Raw genomic sequence first — 17,259 nt, forward strand, 5'->3', positions numbered from 1 at the left:
TGAGGGTGCATACATGAGGATCAGTGGTCGGCACAACATCGTGGGCTTAAGGGCCTGTTCTGTGCTGTACTGTTCTATGTTCTAAATCAATTTATTGCACAAATTATTCAAAATCCAGTCATATTAAGTCCAATCCCTTTAGTCAATAACTGGAAATTAGATCTAATTTTATTTTTCCACCACTGTCAAGTCAGAAACAATCTAGCACAGGATATGGTCTGAACCAGTGCCTAAACCTGAGCATTGCACTAAGTGAATGGTACAAAGAGGAAACCTTTCTCCACTGTTACGTTGGTTACTTATTTATTTTTTGAATGAACCTCTTCAGAGATGTTATCACACACAGAGATATTATCTCCTACCGAAGCAGGAGGAACTCTGAGATAGCATCATAGAATCCCAGTGCAGAAAGAGGCCATTCAACCCACCAAGTCTGTACCGACCCTCAGAACAGAATCCCATCCAGTCTGCTCTAACTCTATCACAAATTCACCTAATTGCTCCATTGCGGTCCCCACTGTAAATATGTGCCTCCTACTCTTCCTTGTCCCCCTTATCACGATCACCGTGACTCTCCCTTCTGCATAATTTCCTCAAAGAACAACAGCAACAGGCCCTTCAGCCCACCAAGACTGTGCCGACACATGATGCCTTTCTAAACTAAAAACCTTTTTGCCTCTACGTACTCTGCATCCATCTATTCCCTACCCATTCATTTATCTGTCAAATTGCCTCTTTAATGTTTCTATAGTATCCACGTCCACCACCTCCTCTGGCAGTACATTCCACCCTCTGTAAAAAAACCTTGCCCCTCAAATCTTGTTTAAACTTACTCCGTTTATCTTAACCCCTGTCCCCTAAGAATTGCTCCCTCCACTCTCGCATACAGTGCCCCTGACGATCACATCCTTTAAGTTCCATTCTACCTGGAGCACTTTTATTAAGCAAACTATACCAGCCCCTTGGAGCTCCACCCTGCTTGCCTTCCAGGTCAGCTTTGCCAGCATCAGCTGATGAGCTATTTCACTTGGACAGGCTTCACCCCTTATAATGTAAGCACTTGTGCAAGGAAACACCTTGGTTGCGAAGGAGCCAAATAGTGAAGACTTTTGTCTTCTTCAGAGCTTAGAAAGGAAAAAAAAACTAACCTAACTTCTATATGTATATGCCGGATTTGTGAGCACACACATTTTACTTCATTCCCTCAAGTTTGTCATCAGCAGTGATTATAACTTCAGTAACTTGGGATGTTAATGAGTAATAATGGGATGCTAGGGAGTTCAAAACAGGTTTGCATCAAGATCAGGAAAGCCAACCTACTTGAAAGGTTCTGAGAACTTAGGACAGAAACTTCATCCTGCTGTCAGGAAACTGAATCTTTGTCTCCTATCCAACTGGGTTCCCCCGCTCGCTGTTCCAAAATGATCGGTCTGATAAGGGCCCAAGGCACAGCTTGACTATATCAAGGTCTCCTGAAATTCCTCCACAGATCAGTACCTTCATGCCAGATGTTTGGCCAATTTCACTCTGTAGCACTGCCAAGGTTAAGGAGACTGGATTTAGAATAAAGAATCCAGGACCTCTCGATGCCACTCCTTTGTCTCTTAAAGGCACTGATAGTTACTAAATGAAGCATTTCTTTTCATTTGAATGCCTCAACAATGAGTGCTCTTAGTTTGTTATTTAGCAATAGAGACATTACCAACAAATTCTATCTTGGCTTCAGCTGATGGTAGCATGCAAAGGAGCAACAGAGTGCTCCTTCATAACAACCTGCAGTGGAATGATAGAATCTACAGCATGGAAACAGGCCATTTAGCCTAAGAGGTCCACACAGACCCTCTGAAGAGTAACCTACACAGACCCATTCCCCTACCCTGTTACTCTACATTTCCCCTGACTAATGCACTCAACGCTACACATGCCTGAACACTATGGGGCAATTTAGCATGGCCAGTTTACCTGACCTGCACATCTTCGGATGGTGGGAGGAAACCGGAACACCCGGAGGAAAGTTACGCAGACACGGGGAGAATGTGCAAACTCCACACAAATAGTCACCCGAGGCTGGAATCGAACGTGGGTCCCCGGCGCTTGCTAACCACTGAGCCACTGTGCTGCCCTGTGCCGAGATGTTTAAATAATTCTTTTCCGCACTCTCTACCCTAGTCACCTGGGCCAACCATGTCATCCTTCTTACCGTTTCATCTCAAATCAGTGAAATCAAGCTCAAGATCCTGCAGATGGTGTGGCTCAGTGCAAGACTTCAAGCTGCCTTCAAGCATTAAGATACAAGATTAGCAGAGACACAATGACCTATTGCTGAACAATACAGGAAAATAAAACAAATAACAGAGATACTGAAACAACCGCATTAACAGACCACAAATACTTCCAGAAACAGGTCCTTACCTCACGTTCCAGGTAGGATAGAAGTAACTCTGTTTCGTTTAGCAGTGTAACACTGCACTTACCCCTGGAAGGAAAGCAAAAAGCTGTCAGTAAAAAGTACTATATTTCTCCAAGGGAACAGATGCCAAATCATTATGTTTCACTGTGTTAGTCAGATGGCTGTAGGTTTATCAACTGTGAGACTCCTGAGCAGCATCAGGGGAGTTCTATGCTGTTAGATGTGCTGTCTTTCAGATCAAATAGTAAATCAAGCTCATGGCATGATTTCAAGAAACAGTGGGGGATTTTTGCTGCCAGGAACAACCAACAACACAAGGATCAACATCCTAAGTAAGGCTACTTTGTGGGGCTGAGGCTGTTTTTGGGCCATGGGGAGTCTTAAGGAGACAGAGAGAGTGCGAGAGAGAGCGAGACACAGACAGACAGAGAGTGGGAGGGACAGAGAGAGCGAGAGTGAAAGCGAGATAGAGATAGAGATAGAGATAGAGATAGAGATAGAGATAGAGATAGAGATAGAGATAGAGATAGAGATAGAGACTGGCTCCTAGTCATGCAGTGCCTTGTTTTCAAGTGCTTTCAAGTTTTCACATTTGCCTATCATTGTCTTCTAACTCAACTGTCTGAGATAACTGTACTATTCTATTTCTGTCCTCAAGAGCATCTCCAATTTTAAATTATTCCATCGTTGATGGCCACACTATCAGCTATCAAGGTCCTAAGCTTTTCAATTCTGTCCCAAATTTCCTATCTCACTCTTCTCCTCTTGAATACTCTGCAAAACTCAACTGTTTGACTGAGCGTTGGATTCTGGAGAAGTACCAGAAGCTCTGGAAAACTGCTGATGTGATACTTCTATTCAAAAAGGGAGGGAGGCAAAAAGTTGTTAACTGCAGGCCGATTAGCCCAACATCTCTTGTTAGAAAAGTGCTGGTACCGATCATTCAGGAAATAATAGCAGAGCATTTGGAAAATCACAAAGCAATCAAGCAGAATCAGCATGACGTCGTGAAAGGGAAATTGTCCCTGACTATTTCATAGATTTCATAGAATCACTACAGTGTGGAAACAGGCCCTTCAACCCAGCAAGTCCACACCTAACCTCCAAAGAGTATCCCTCGCAGACCCATTCCCCTATCCGATTACTCTACATTTCCCCTGACTAATGCACCTAACCTACACATCCCTGAACACTATGGGTAATGTAGCATGGCCAGTTCACCTAACCTGCACATCTCTGGACTGTGGGAGGAAACCGGAGCACTTGGAGGAAACCCACACAGACATGAGGAGAACATGCAAATTCCACACAGACAGTCACCCAAGGCTGGAATCGAGCCCAGGTCCCTGACGCTGTGAGACAGCAGTGCTAACCACTGAGCCACCAACTAATTTATTAGAGTTTTTCAAAGAAGTCTTAATCAGAGTGGAGAGAGGGAAACAGGAGATGTGTTATATTTGGACTTCCAGAAGGTGTTTGACAAGGTACCTCAAAAAGGTTAAGCTGTAAATAAGCTGAAAATGTGTTGCTGGAAAAGCGCAGCAGGTCAGGCAGCATCCAGTGACCAGGAGAATCGACGTTTCGGGCATAAGCCCTTCTTCAGGAATGAGGAAAGTTTGTCCAGCAGGCTAAGATAAAAGGTAGGGAGGAGGGACTTGGGGGAGGGGCGTCGGAAATGTGATAGGTGGAAAGAGGTCAAGGTGAGGGTGATAGGTCAGACTGGGGTGGGGGCAGAGAGGTCAGGAAGAAGATTGCAGGTTAGGAAGGCGGTGCTGAATTCGATGGATTTGACTGAGACAAGGTGGGGGGAGGGGAAATGAGGAAACTGGTGAAATCCGAGTTCATCCCTTGTGGTTGGAGGGTTCCTAGGCGGAAGATGAGGCGCTCTTCCTCCAACCGTCGTGTTGTTGTGGTCTGGCGATGGAGGAGTCCAAAGACCTGCATATCCTTGGTGGAGTGGGAGGGGGAGTTGAAGTGTTGAGCCACAGGGTGGTTGGGTTGGTTGGTCTTTTTAGTCCGGAGTCCGTGCGGGATAAGTCGGTTCCGCAGGCAGGTGCTGAGGAAGGAGATATGGCTGTGGTAGCGAGTCTGTTTGAGAATGTGGCTGAAGAGCTTCTGTGCAGAGGAGATAACCTGGGGGGTGCAGTGAGAGAGGGACTCACTGAAATCTTCGTAGAGGGAAGAAGAGAGCTTCTTCAAGAAAGGCATCCTTGTAAGAGGATTCGCAGTAGGTTGAAATCTTTGAGGAGAAAGTGAGGTCTGCAGATGCTGGAGATCAGAGCTGAAAATGTGTTGCTGGAAAAGCGCAGCAGGTCAGGCAGCATCCAGGGAACAGGAGAATCGACGTTTCGGGCATAAGCCCTCTTTCCACCTATCACATTTCCGACGCCCTTCCCCCAAGTCCCTCCTCCCTATCTTTTATCTTAGCCTGCTGGATAAACTTTCCTCATTCCTGAAGAAGAGCTTATGCCCGAAACGTCGATTCTCCTGTTCTCTGGATGCTGCCTGACCTGCTGCGCTTTTCCAGCAACACATTTTCAGCTCTGATCTCCAGCATCTGCAGACCTCACTTTCTCCCTTAAGCTGTAAATAACAATGTTGTTGGAGGTAATTTCTCAGCATTCATTGAGAACTGGCTCATGGGCAGGAAACAGCAAGTGGTGATGTTTTCGAGTCAATCTGTTTCGGGCTTTTACGACACACCAGAGCAGGTGGGATGTGAACCTGGCTCTGAGGTAGGCATTACCACTGTACCACAAGAATCCTAAGTTACAGCGAGTGGGGATAAGGGATTCTTTTTGAGGTTGACGATCCACAACCAGTGGAGTTCCACAGACACCTGTTAGATTACATTACAGAGTGGAAACAGGCCCTTCGGTCCAACCAGTCCACACCGCCCCGCCGAAGCGCAACCCACCCATACCCCTACATTTACCCCTTACCTAACACTACGGGCAATTTAGCATGGCCAATTCACCTGACCTGCACATCTTTGGACTGTGGGAGGAAACCGGAGCACCCGGAGGAAACCCACGCAGACACGGGGAGAACGTGCAAACACAGTCAGTCGCCTGAGGCGGGAATTGAACCCGGGTCTCAGGCGCTGTGAGGCAGCAGTGCTAACTACTGTGCCACCATGCCGCCCTTGTTTACAATACAGTATATATAAATGACTTTCAGGAAGGAAGTGAATGCACTGCAGTCAAATTTGCAGACGACACAAAAATAGGTGGAAAGGTAGGTTCTGAGAGAGATACAACCAATTCACAGAGAGATATTGACAGGTTAACTAAATGGGCAATATGTTGGCAAATGGAGTGTAATGCGGGAAAATGCGAAGTTGTTCATTTTAGGAGGGACTGGAGGGGAATATTATTTAGATGGAGAAGAACTGCAGAAAGGCGCAACACAAAGATATGTTGAGTCAAATGACCGAAGACTACAAGAAATAGGAACATGAGGTCCCTTAAGCCTGCTGCTCCATTCAATAAGATCCTGGTTGAGCCAACATTCCTCACATCCAATTTCCTGTGTTTTCCCTATAACCCTCGATTCCCCTACTGGTCAAGAAACTATCTGCCTCAGCCTTAAATATACATAAGAATTCTGTTCACACAAGGGACTTGGGGGTACTTGTACATGAAACACAGAAAGCTAGCACACAGGTACAGCAGGTTAATAATGAAAGCTATGGAATGGTGGCCCTTATTTCAAAAGGGTTGGAGTATAAGAGTAGAGGAGTCTTACTGCAGCTGTGCAAGGTGCTGCTGAGACCATATCTGGAGTACGTGGAGCAGTTTCGATCCCCTTATTTAAGGGGAGTTATCATTTCACTGGAGACAGTTCAGAGAAGGTTCACTTGAATGATCACCAGTATGGAGGGATTGTCCTATGAGCAAAGGCTGAAGAGGTTGGGATCCTATTCACTGGAGTTTAAAAGAATGAGAAGTGATCTCATTGAAACCTACACAATTCTCAAGAGCTTGACAGGGTAAATGCTGAGAGGATACCGCCTCTTATAGGAGGGTCTAGGACCTGAGGGCAACATCTCAGAATTAAGAGGTGCCAACCTAAGACTGAGCAGAGGTTGGGGGGGAGCGTCATCTTTCAGAGGGTTTAGAGTCTTTCGACTCCTTACCACAGAGAGCTGTGTGAACAGAATTCTTACGTGTATTTCAGGCTGAGGCAGATAGTTGCTTGACCAGTAGGGGAAATCGAGGGTTATACGGAAAACACAGGAAAGTGGATGTGAGGAAGATTGGCTCAGCCAGGATCCTACTGAATGAAGCAGCAGCCTCATGTTTCTATTTCTTGTGGTCTTCGGTCATTTGACCCAACACATCTTTGTGTAAATCAGGGAAATGTTGTTTTATGATATTCCTATGACATGCCTTGCTACATTAACAGCAACATGTTAGTTTAAATTGCTGTTGTCGTAGTAGTTTAAGCTTATTGGAATAGTTTTTTTTAAATGGCATAGGAGGCTAACTTAACTTATCTTAACCTAACTTAACCTCTAATTTAACCAGTAGTTGCCAGTTTTCCATTAGATGCTTTATATTTTTCTCTAAATTGGTTTCAACTATTTCAGGTCACTACTACTAATCCCATTTTTCTTTACAAATAGATTGTATTGGTACTATTAACTATTCTTCTCAGATTACCTTTTATTATTTCATTAATACCTGCTTCTGCCTTGCACAACCATCCCCTTCATTCTTTAATTCCTCTTGCCATTCCACCCATCAATTCCTTTTAGTCATTCCTCCACTTCCTCACTTTCCTATCTCTATATTCACTGAAAATCTGTCACGTATCTTTTTCCCAGTTCTTATAAAAGTCGATGACCTGAAAAGTTAACTCAGTTTTTTTTTCTCCACAGATATTACCAGACTTGCCAAGTATTTCAAGAACTTTGTATTTTCAATTTCAGATTTCCAACATCTGCAGTCTTATGCTTTTGTGTTGGGGAACCATGAAACAAAGCCATAGACAGTCATTGCAAGCGAGCAACTTAGCTGGTCCCACTTTCCTGCATTTCCCAGAAGCCCTGCAAATTCCATTTTCATCAGGGGCTTGTCCAATTCCCCCTCAAATGCCACAATTGAATCTGTCTCCACCGCATTCTCAGGCAGTGGTTCCCAGATCCCAACTACTTATTGCATGAAAATGTTATTTTGCCATTGCTTCCTTTGTCATTCACCTTATATCAGTGTCATCTGGTTCTAGACACACCTCCGTCAACCTCTTGCTGTTTAATTCAGTTAGGGTCAATTCCATTCATGGAGTAAAGTCCCACTCCAGAGAACTGAGGAGCTATCCCCCTCTGGTTACCCACTCTCCTGCCAATGGAACCAGTTTTAAAAAGTTTTATTTAAAGAAGATAAAGAAAGCATAAATAATATATTAAAAGTACAAATCGAAGAGAAAGGACAGAGAACACACAAAACAAGCAGCAGTATGGTATAGATTTTCATCAACTCATCTTTGCTAACCATGCATTTAGCTGTTTAAGACATAAACTCCAGAATTCCCTGACTATACATTTCCATCTCTCCCTCCTCCCTTAAAAATGCTGCCAAAAACGGTTTTAAGAAGTTTTAGGTTGGCTATCCTAATTCTTTCTTGGTTTTGGAGTCGAATTGGGTTTCAACACACACTTGTCCTCATTATATTAACAGTATTGTACAACTGCAAGTCACCTGCTAAGCAGGAAAGGAAGGGAATCAAAAGCGAGTCTTGACCGAAGAGAATTAGGCAAACCAGGAGTACACATCCAACAAACTGAGCAAAACACAAAGTTCTGCATCGTCAAGCCTGCAACCACAGACATGCTCTTCCGCCCCAGAGTTACCTGATGTGGGTCGCGGGTAAAGATTCTAGCTGCCGTGACAGGAAGAGTTCTCGGTGCTTCAGCTGGTGTCGCTCATTCTCCGATAGCTCCTGTAGTTCTGTGTTCTCCATCTCCTCTTCCACTTCCCCTGCACAGAGACCAAAGACTCTGGATTGGAGTAATGATCTCCCACCCTTCCAAATCACACTGTATTACAGAATAAAATCACTCCTCAAATGACCAATAAAAATCACAATAAAAAACACCGGCGTTAGTCGACATTCCCTTGATTTTCCCTCACCCCGATTGTGCATGGCCCCTTTGATTTTATTTTTTGCAGTGCACTAGCACTGTAATTTGAAGAGGCCAATTTGTGCATTCATCATGGAAGCTTTTAAGCTGTAGCTTTGAGTGACCATTACTGCCAATGTGGCTCGATGGAGAGCTCTCCCACTAGTTACCCTCTTGGGCTTGCCAACTCACCTGACCTCATTGCTCCAACAGTATCAATCACAGATGGGGTCAACCTCCGATCACTCCCTATTATCACTTTACCCATAGCCCCGCTTCCAACTTCACTTCCTTGCACATCTGCCCCTAAAGATTTCACTTAGTTCAGATTTTGAAAGATGGGTTCTATCTAACCATGGACCTTTTACCCAACATAACATTTTCCGTTGCGACCAATCTGCTCAGGCCCACCCTCATTTCCACTTGAAGCCCCAATGTTCCTTTGCACCCGGGCCATTACACTAGTACAACATTCATCACATCTGCATTCTACATTTGGTTGAATTAAATGAATCACTATTGGGGTAAAAGCAAAGTAGTGCGGATACTGGAGATTGAAAGTAAAAGCGAAAAGGGTTGCAAAATGCCGGAAGGTATGGTGGCAGGTGTGGGGGAAAAAAAAAGTTAACATTTTGAGTCTAATAACATCTCCTTGGAACCACTATTGGATCCAGCTTTGACTTGATAAAAGTATTCATGAGATTACAATTGATTCCAGATTATTCTTGATTGCATAGGTATCCTTCCCCCCCTGTCTCCTGCAACCCCATCTTCACCAAGTGAGGAGTTCATGGACTTCTAACATTCCATCTTTCGCAGTTCCCTCCCTGCTCCTTATACACTCAGTCAAACTTCTTCCCCAAACTCTCCACTGCCTTGGACCTCGACTCACCTACCTTTCAGAGTGTCTCCTATTTCTCCTCATGCTGTCTCCAAACTCTGCTTGTCCATGAGGCCAGTCATCTTTCAACTGAGCTGTGTTCCCACTAAAATGCTGACCGACTAACGTCCCATTCTGGACCCCATGTAAGCTGGTGTTGTGAACAATTCTCTCTATATAGGTATTGCCCACCCTCAATTAAATCTCTTTCCACCCAGTCCTTAAAAATAAAAAAAAACCTTAATCCCTCAATCACTACAGAATGTGAGCGCCAACATAATCGTACCAGACGATAGGGGTGCTCTCTCATTAGAGAGAGACAACTGGTGGTGATTTAACCCAAGAGCCACCACACCTCAGGCGAGGAGACAGGTTGAGAAGGAGAGTCCTTCATGGCCACGTCAGCCGGTGACAGGAATTGAACCCACACTGCTGGCAATCACACTGCTTCACAAACCAACCGTCCAGCCAACTGAGCTAAACTCACCACTCCCCATAGAATATCCAGTCTCAAGCTACCCTGGAGATAGCAATAGCAAGAATGAGGATTTCAGTTGCAGATGTTCTGAGTGATGACACATAGATGGAAATAAGTAATCTTAGAAATGACACAAATATGAGGTCGGAATCTCACTGCAGGATTGAAGGTAACATCAACTTTGCAAACACACTGGCTTAATATCAGACAGTTACCAACAGAGTTTGGAGTAGAGACCAAAAACAACAATTTCAGTCATCCCAATACTCAAATGGAGGAAATTTCTTCACATCCAGGTTGGATATTGAATAAGCAATATATGATGCTCCAGTTGAGAGTGGTGATGGGTGAGATAAGAGGTGAATGCCACCAGTGTGTAAAGGGTGCAAACAAGGACACCAGCACAAAATACCTCTTTAAAAAAAGTATTTCCAAAAGTGCAGTTAAGTAACTGTACTGCTAAATTTGACACTGAGCCATATCAACACAAGTCCAAAGCCCGGAAGACCAGGCCTTTGTTAAGCTAACCAACACATAGTCGCAGCAGTGTGCAATATTTAGATGACACATGCAGAAACTGGGCAAGTTTCCTCCAACAGCATCTTCCATACCCATGACTTTATCATCTACAAACCCTAATTCTCAGCCTAACCCTATGAATATTACCACCAACACTGTTGGGTTTTTCCACCAATACACCATCCTGCTATTCACTGCTGATTGCTAATCAAAACCTAACAGCACTGTATCTACATCAAATAGACTTCAGCAGTTCAAGAAGACCACTCTCCCAGAGCAATTACAATGGGTGATAAATGTTGACCTTGCTAGCAATGCTCAAGTCCCATGAATGAATGCTTAAAAAAAAAATCAGCAAGAGCAGCAGTTATAGAGTCATACAATTGTATAGTAAGCAAACAGATCATTCAATCCAACTCATCCATGCCAACCACATAGCATAAATTAAACTGCTCCCAGTTGCCAGCGTTTGAACCACAGCAGTTGTCCCAGTGTAGGTGTTTGTTTTGCACTGCTGTTCACTATCCAGCAGCCTTTCCTGGAAATACATAGAGTTACCTAGAAATCAACAGTCACAGATGTACACAACAGAAACAGACCCTTCGGTCCAACTTGTACATGCCGACCAAATATCCTAAATTAATCTAGTCCCATTTGCCAGCATTTAGCCCATATCATTCTAAACCCTTCCTATTCATATACCCATCCAGATGCTTTTTAAATGTTGTAGTTGTACTAGCCTCCAGCACATCCTCTGGCAGCTCATTCCATACACGCACCACCCTCTGTGTGAAAAAGCTGCCCCTTAGGTCACTTTTATATCTTTCCCCTCTCACCCGAAACCTATGCCCTCTAGTTCTGGATTCTCCCACCCTAGGGAAAAGACCTTGTCTATTTGCCCTAGCCAGGCACCTCATGATTTTAAAAACCTCTGTTGTGGTTCTGTTCGCCGAGCTGGGAATTTGTGTTGCAGACGTATTGTCCCCCGTCCAGGTGACATCCTCAGTGCTTGGGAGCCTCCTGTGAAGCGCTTCTGTGATGTTTCCTCCGGCATTTATAGTGATTTGTCTCTGCCGCTTCCAGTTGTCAGTTCCAGCTGTCCGTTGCAGTGGCCAGTATATTGGGTCCAGGTCGATGTGCTTATTGATTGAATCTGTGGATGAGTGCCATGCCTCTAGGAATTCCCTGGCTGTTCTCTGTTTGGCTTGTCCTATAATAGTAGTGTTGTCCCAGTCGAACTCATGTTGCTTGTCACCTGAGTGTGTGGCTACTAAGGATAGCTGGTTGTGTCGTTTCGTGGCTAGTTGGTGTTCATGGATGCGGATCATTAGCTGTCTTCCTGTTTGTCCTATGTAGTGTTTTGCGCAGTCTTTGCATGGAATTTTGTACACTACATTGGTTTTGCTCATGTTGGGTATCGGGTCCTTCGTCCTGGTGAGTTGTTGTCTCAGAGTGGCTGTTGGTTTGTGTGCTATTATGAGTCCTAGTGGTCGCAGTAGTCTGGCTGTCAGTTCGGAAATGCTCTTGATGTATGGTAGTGTGGCTAGTCCTTTGGGTTGTGGCATGTCCTTGTTCCGTTGTCTTTCCCTTAGGCATCTGTTGATGAAATTGCGCGGGTATCTGTTCTTGGCGAATACATTGTATAGGTGTTCTTCTTCCTCTTTTTGCAGTTCTGGTGTACTGCAGTGTGTTGTGGCTCTTTTGAATAGTGTCTTGATGCAACTTCTTTTGTGTGTGTTGGGGTGGTTGCTTTCGTAGTTCAGGACTTGGTCTGTGTATGTGGCTTTCCTGTATACCTTTGTGGAGAATTCTCCGTTCGGTGTTCTCTGTACCATCAGGTCTAGGAATGGGAGTTGGTTGTCCTTTTCTTCCTCTCCAGTGAATCGGATTCCTGTGAGTGTGGCGTTGATGATCCGGTGTGTGTTCTCTATTTCTGTGTTTTTAATGATTACAAAGGTGTCATCCACATGTCTGACCCAGAGTTTGGGTTGAATTTGCGGTAAGACTGTTTATTCTAATCTTTGCATTACTGCTTCTGCTATGAGTCCAGAGATGGGTGAGCACATGGGTGTGCTGTTGATTTGTTCATATATTTGGTTGTTGAATGTGAAGTGTGTTGTGAGGCACAGGTCCAGTAGTTTGAGTATGCCGTCTTTGTTGATAGGTTCAATGTCCTGTTGTCTGTTCTGTATGTCCAGCAGGTTGGCTATTGTTTTTCTGGCTAGGGTTTTGTTGATAGAGGTGAACAGTGCCGTTACATCGAATGAGACCATAGTTTCTTTCTTGTCTATGTGTATATTTCTGATGATGTCCAAGAATTCCTGTGTTGATTGTATAGAGTGTCTGGATCTGCTGATCAGGTGTTTCAGTTTCTGCTGTAGTTCTTTAGCCAGTTTGGGTGATGGTGTCCCTGGTAGTGATACTATGGGTCTGAGTGGGATGTCTGGTTTGTGCACTTTAGGTAGTCCATAGAATCTGGGGGTGTTGTTGCTTTCAGGTTTCATTTTTTTATAGGTCAAACCTTGTTATCTGTCCACCTTTTTGTAAGTTCCTCAGTGTGTTGTTTATCCTTTTGGTGAGCTGTGGGGTGGGGTCAAACTCCCTCTTTTGGTAGGTGTTGGTATCTGCAAGTAGTTGTTGCGCTTTTTGGATGTAGTCTGCTTTGTCCAGGATGACCGTTGTCTTTCCCTTAGGCATCTGTTGATGAAATTGCGCGGGTATCCGTTTTTGTCTGCTGGTAGTTTGCTGGTAGTATGATTATGTTCTTATCGTTTCTTAGTGATTTTCGTGCTTCCCTCTCCTTGGCGTTGAGGTTATGTGTTTGTCTCTTCCTTGTTATCAGAGGTATGATACTTTGTCTCAGTGTTTGTTGTGTCTCTTCTGTCAGTCCATTGTTCCTGAGTGTGCATTCTAGTGCTGCTAGGACGTCTGATGTCTTGGCGCCCCTGTGGTTGTAGTTGAGTCCCTTGGCCAGGATTGTTCTTTCCGTGTCTGTGAGCTGACTGTTGGAGAGGTTTCTAACCCAGGTGTGTGTTGTGGTGTCCTCTCTGTTGTGTGTTAGTTTGGCCATTTTTTCTTTTAGTGCCGTTTTTTTGCGGTGTGTGGTCCTGTTCTGTCCTATAGTGACGGCCTGTTCTATGGTCCGGGTCCATTCCTGATTGGTCCACCAAGGACAGGCCAAACAGAGAACAGCCAGGGAATTCCTAGAGACATGGCATTCATCCACAGATTCAATCAATAAGCACATCGACCTGCACCCAATATACCGGCCACTGCAGCGGACAGCTGGAACTGACAACCGGAAGTGGCAGATACAAATCACTATAAATGCCGGAGGAAACATCACAGAAGCGCTTCACAGGAGGCTCCCAAGCTCTGAGGATGTCACCTAGACAGGGGACGAAACATCTGCAACACAAATTCCCAGCTCGGTGAACAGGACCACAACAACGAGCACCCGAGCTACAAATCTTCTCACAATCTTTAAAAACCCCTATTAGGTCACCCTTCAGCCTGACACTCCAGGGAAAACAGCCCCAGCTTATTCAGCCTCTCCCAACAGCTCAAACCCTCCAACCATGACAACATCCTTGTCAATCTTTTCTTAACCCTTTCACAACATCTTTCCGATAGGAAGAAGACAAGAATTGCACACAGTATTCCAAAAATGGCCTAACCAATGTGCTGTACAGCCACAACATGACCTCCCAACTCCTGTACTCAATACTCTGACCAATAAAGGAAAGCATACCAAATGCCTTCTTCACTATCCTATCTACCTAGGACTCCACTTTCAAGGAATTATGAACTGCACTCCAAGCTCTCTTTATTCAGCAACACTCCCTAGCACCTTATTATTAAGTATATAAGTCCTCCCTGATTTGCCTTTCCAAAATGCAGCACCTCACATTTATCTAAATTAAACTCCATCTGCCACTCCTTGGCTAATTAGCCCATCTGATCAAGATCCCATTGTACTCAGAGGTTACCTTCTTCGCTGTCCACTGCACCTCCAATTTTAGTGACATCTGCAAACTTACTAACTGTACTTCTTATACTCACATCCAAATCATTTATATAAATGACGAAAAGCAGTGGACCCAGCACCGATCCTGGTGACACACCATTGGTCACAGGCCTCCAGTCTGAAAGGCAACCCTCCACCACCACTCTCTGTCTCCTACGTTCAAGTCAGTTCTGTATCCAAATGGCTAGTTCTCCCTGTATTCCACAAGATCAAACCTTGTTAAACAGTCTCCCATGAGGAACATTGTCGAACGCCTTACTGAAGTCCATATAGATCACGACCACCACTCTGCCCTCATCAACTTTCTTCGTTACTTCTTCAAAAAACTCAATCAAGTTAATGAGGCATGATTTCCCATGCAGACATGGACAAACTTGCAATGAGGATCTCCATAATTTTAACAGCCTGTCAAAGTACTGTGCCAATGATAAAAGAAAATGCTGAAGAAACTCAAATTGATCTGGCAGCATTTGTGGCAAGAAAAGTAGTTTTAACATTTTGAATCTTTTAATAACTGCAAGGAGCTGAAAACATTGCAGTATTTTATACAGTTGACAGAGGAAGAGTGAGTGATGAGGGTGCCCAGAGAAAAAGACAAAGGAAAACTAAAGGTGATTCCCCCTCTAAAACTTGTCTATTCATAAACCCCCAAATCCACATAGACCACTTGTATCTCCATCGCAAATTCCACAAACAGGACCGCTCTGGCAGACCCATCACTTCAGCCAGTTCCTGCCCCAATTAACCTATTTATTGATATCCTGAGTGTATCTTTCTCCTCCTGTCTCAGCTCTTCTAATTTATGTCCATGATTCTTCCAACGCTTTACTTTAGTTCCACAATTTCTAGTTTCCTGACCCTAGCTGTCACCTCTTCACCACGAATGTGCAACCCCTCTACACATCCACCCACCATCAAAACAGTCAGAAGGCTCTCCATTTCTTCCTTGAAACAAAGCCTGAACAGTCCCCATCCTTCGCCAGATTGAGCTCATTCTCACATTCGATAACTTCTCCTTTAACTCATTTCACTTTCTCCAAATCAAAGATGTGGCCATGGGTAGCCACATATATCACAGCTACAGAATTGGAAAAATTCATCACTTGTACTTATCATTTCCATCCTTCTTTCCTATTCATCTAGTACGCCTCTGACCCTTGCTTGTGGTTTCCATTCCTGGGGATAGGCTATCGACCAATATCCAATATAAACCCAATGACTCCCAGTTAACTAAGCCCCCAGGTGTGACCAATTCATTTCCTACATTTCCATTCTCACCCCTTCCTCACCCAGAACAATGATAGGATTCCCCATGTCCTCACTTTCCACCTCACCAATCTCCACAACTTCCACCACATCCAGCAGGATATATTTCACTCCCCTCCAGTGTCAGCATTCCACAGGGACCATGGGTTCCATGCCCTTCACCTCCTCCAAGATTTTCATTTCCCCAGCCCCCCTACACCGTACCATCACCATGGACATCCAGTCCCTGTACACATTGATCCACCATGACGAAAGCTTCCAAGCCCTCTGTTTCTTCCTCTCATGCCATCCCAAAAAAGTTCCCTTCCACCGACACCCTTATCCGCCTGGCTGAACTGGTCCTCACCCCCAACAACTTCTCCTTCCAATCCTCCCACTTCCTTCAAACCATGGGCACCTGCATGGGACCCAGCTACACCTGCTTCTTTGTTGGGTACGTGGAACAGTCCATCTTCTTCAGTTATATCAGCACCACTACATCGATGATTGTATCAGCACCACCCCGTGCTTCCACGAGGAGGTTGAACACATCATCAACTTTCCCAACACATTCCACCCAGACCTCAAATTCACCCGCATCATCTCAGCCACCTCCCTCCCCTTCCTGGACCTCTCCATCACCATCTCCAGCAACTAACTATGGACATCTACAAGCCCACCGACTCCCACAGCTACCTAGACCACACCTCCTCCCACCCTACCTTCTGTAAAAATGCCATCCCTTATTCCCAATTCCTCCACCTCCGCCATATCTGTTCCCAGGATGACCACGATTTGGAGACATTGGTGTTGGACTGGGGTGTACAAAGTTAAAAATCACACAACACCAGGTTATAGTCCAACAGGTTTATTTGGAAGCACTTGCGTGTGATTTTTAACAGGATGACCAATTTTACCTGAGAAAATCCCAGATGGCGTCCTTCTTCCAAGATCACAACTTCGTTTCCCTTGTGGTTGATGAGACCCTCCAGCGCATCTCCTCCACTTCCCACACCACTGCCCTTGAACCCCACCCCTCCCAATGCTAAAAGGACAGAACCACCCTCCCATCCCCTGGTCCTCACCTTCCGCCCCAAAAACCTCCATATACATCATATTATCCTCCGCCACTACTGCCACCTCCAACCGGACCCCACCAACAGAGATATACATTTCCCTCCCCACTCCTATCAGCATTCTGGAGAGACCATTCCCTCCGCAACTTCGTCAGGTCCACGCCCCCCACCAGCCTACACCCCACTCTTGGCACCTTCCCCTGCCACTACAGGAATTGCAAAACCTGCGCTGACACCTCTCTCCCCCTCACCTCTGTCCAAGGCCCCAAAGCATCCTTCCACATCCGACAAAAATTTACCTGTACCTCTACCAATGTCATCTACTGTATCCGTTGCACCCGATGTGGTCTCCTCTACATTGGAGTGGACGGGACACCTACTTGCGGATCATTTCAGAGAACATCTCAGGGACACCCGCACCCACCAACCCCATCACCCAGAGGTTGAACAATTCAACTCCTCCTCCCACTCTGTCAAGGACATGCAGGTCCTGGGTCTCC

The 17,259-nt window shown here is 45.0% G+C and overlaps 1 protein-coding gene across 5 annotated transcripts in view; it reads right to left on the reverse strand.

Moving 5' to 3' along the window:
• Positions 1-17,259, reverse strand: part of LOC122554015 (metastasis-associated protein MTA1-like) — a 171,821-nt gene that overhangs the window by 121,132 nt on the left and 33,430 nt on the right. For all 5 annotated transcript variants that reach the window (XM_087990138.1, XM_087990140.1, XM_087990136.1 and 2 more), the window contains exons 4-5: positions 8,265-8,391; positions 2,413-2,476 (exon numbers count right to left, since the gene is read on the reverse strand). In XM_087990138.1, coding sequence (XP_087846264.1) covers positions 2,413-2,476; positions 8,265-8,391 — 191 coding nt within the window. The remainder of the gene's footprint in view (positions 1-2,412; positions 2,477-8,264; positions 8,392-17,259) is intronic.

Source organism: Chiloscyllium plagiosum, unplaced genomic scaffold (genome assembly GCF_037043375.1).
Source record: "Chiloscyllium plagiosum isolate Xiang-an unplaced genomic scaffold, Cpla_swu_hap1 HiC_scaffold_8, whole genome shotgun sequence".
NCBI classification, from domain to species: Eukaryota; Metazoa; Chordata; class Chondrichthyes; order Orectolobiformes; family Hemiscylliidae; genus Chiloscyllium; species Chiloscyllium plagiosum.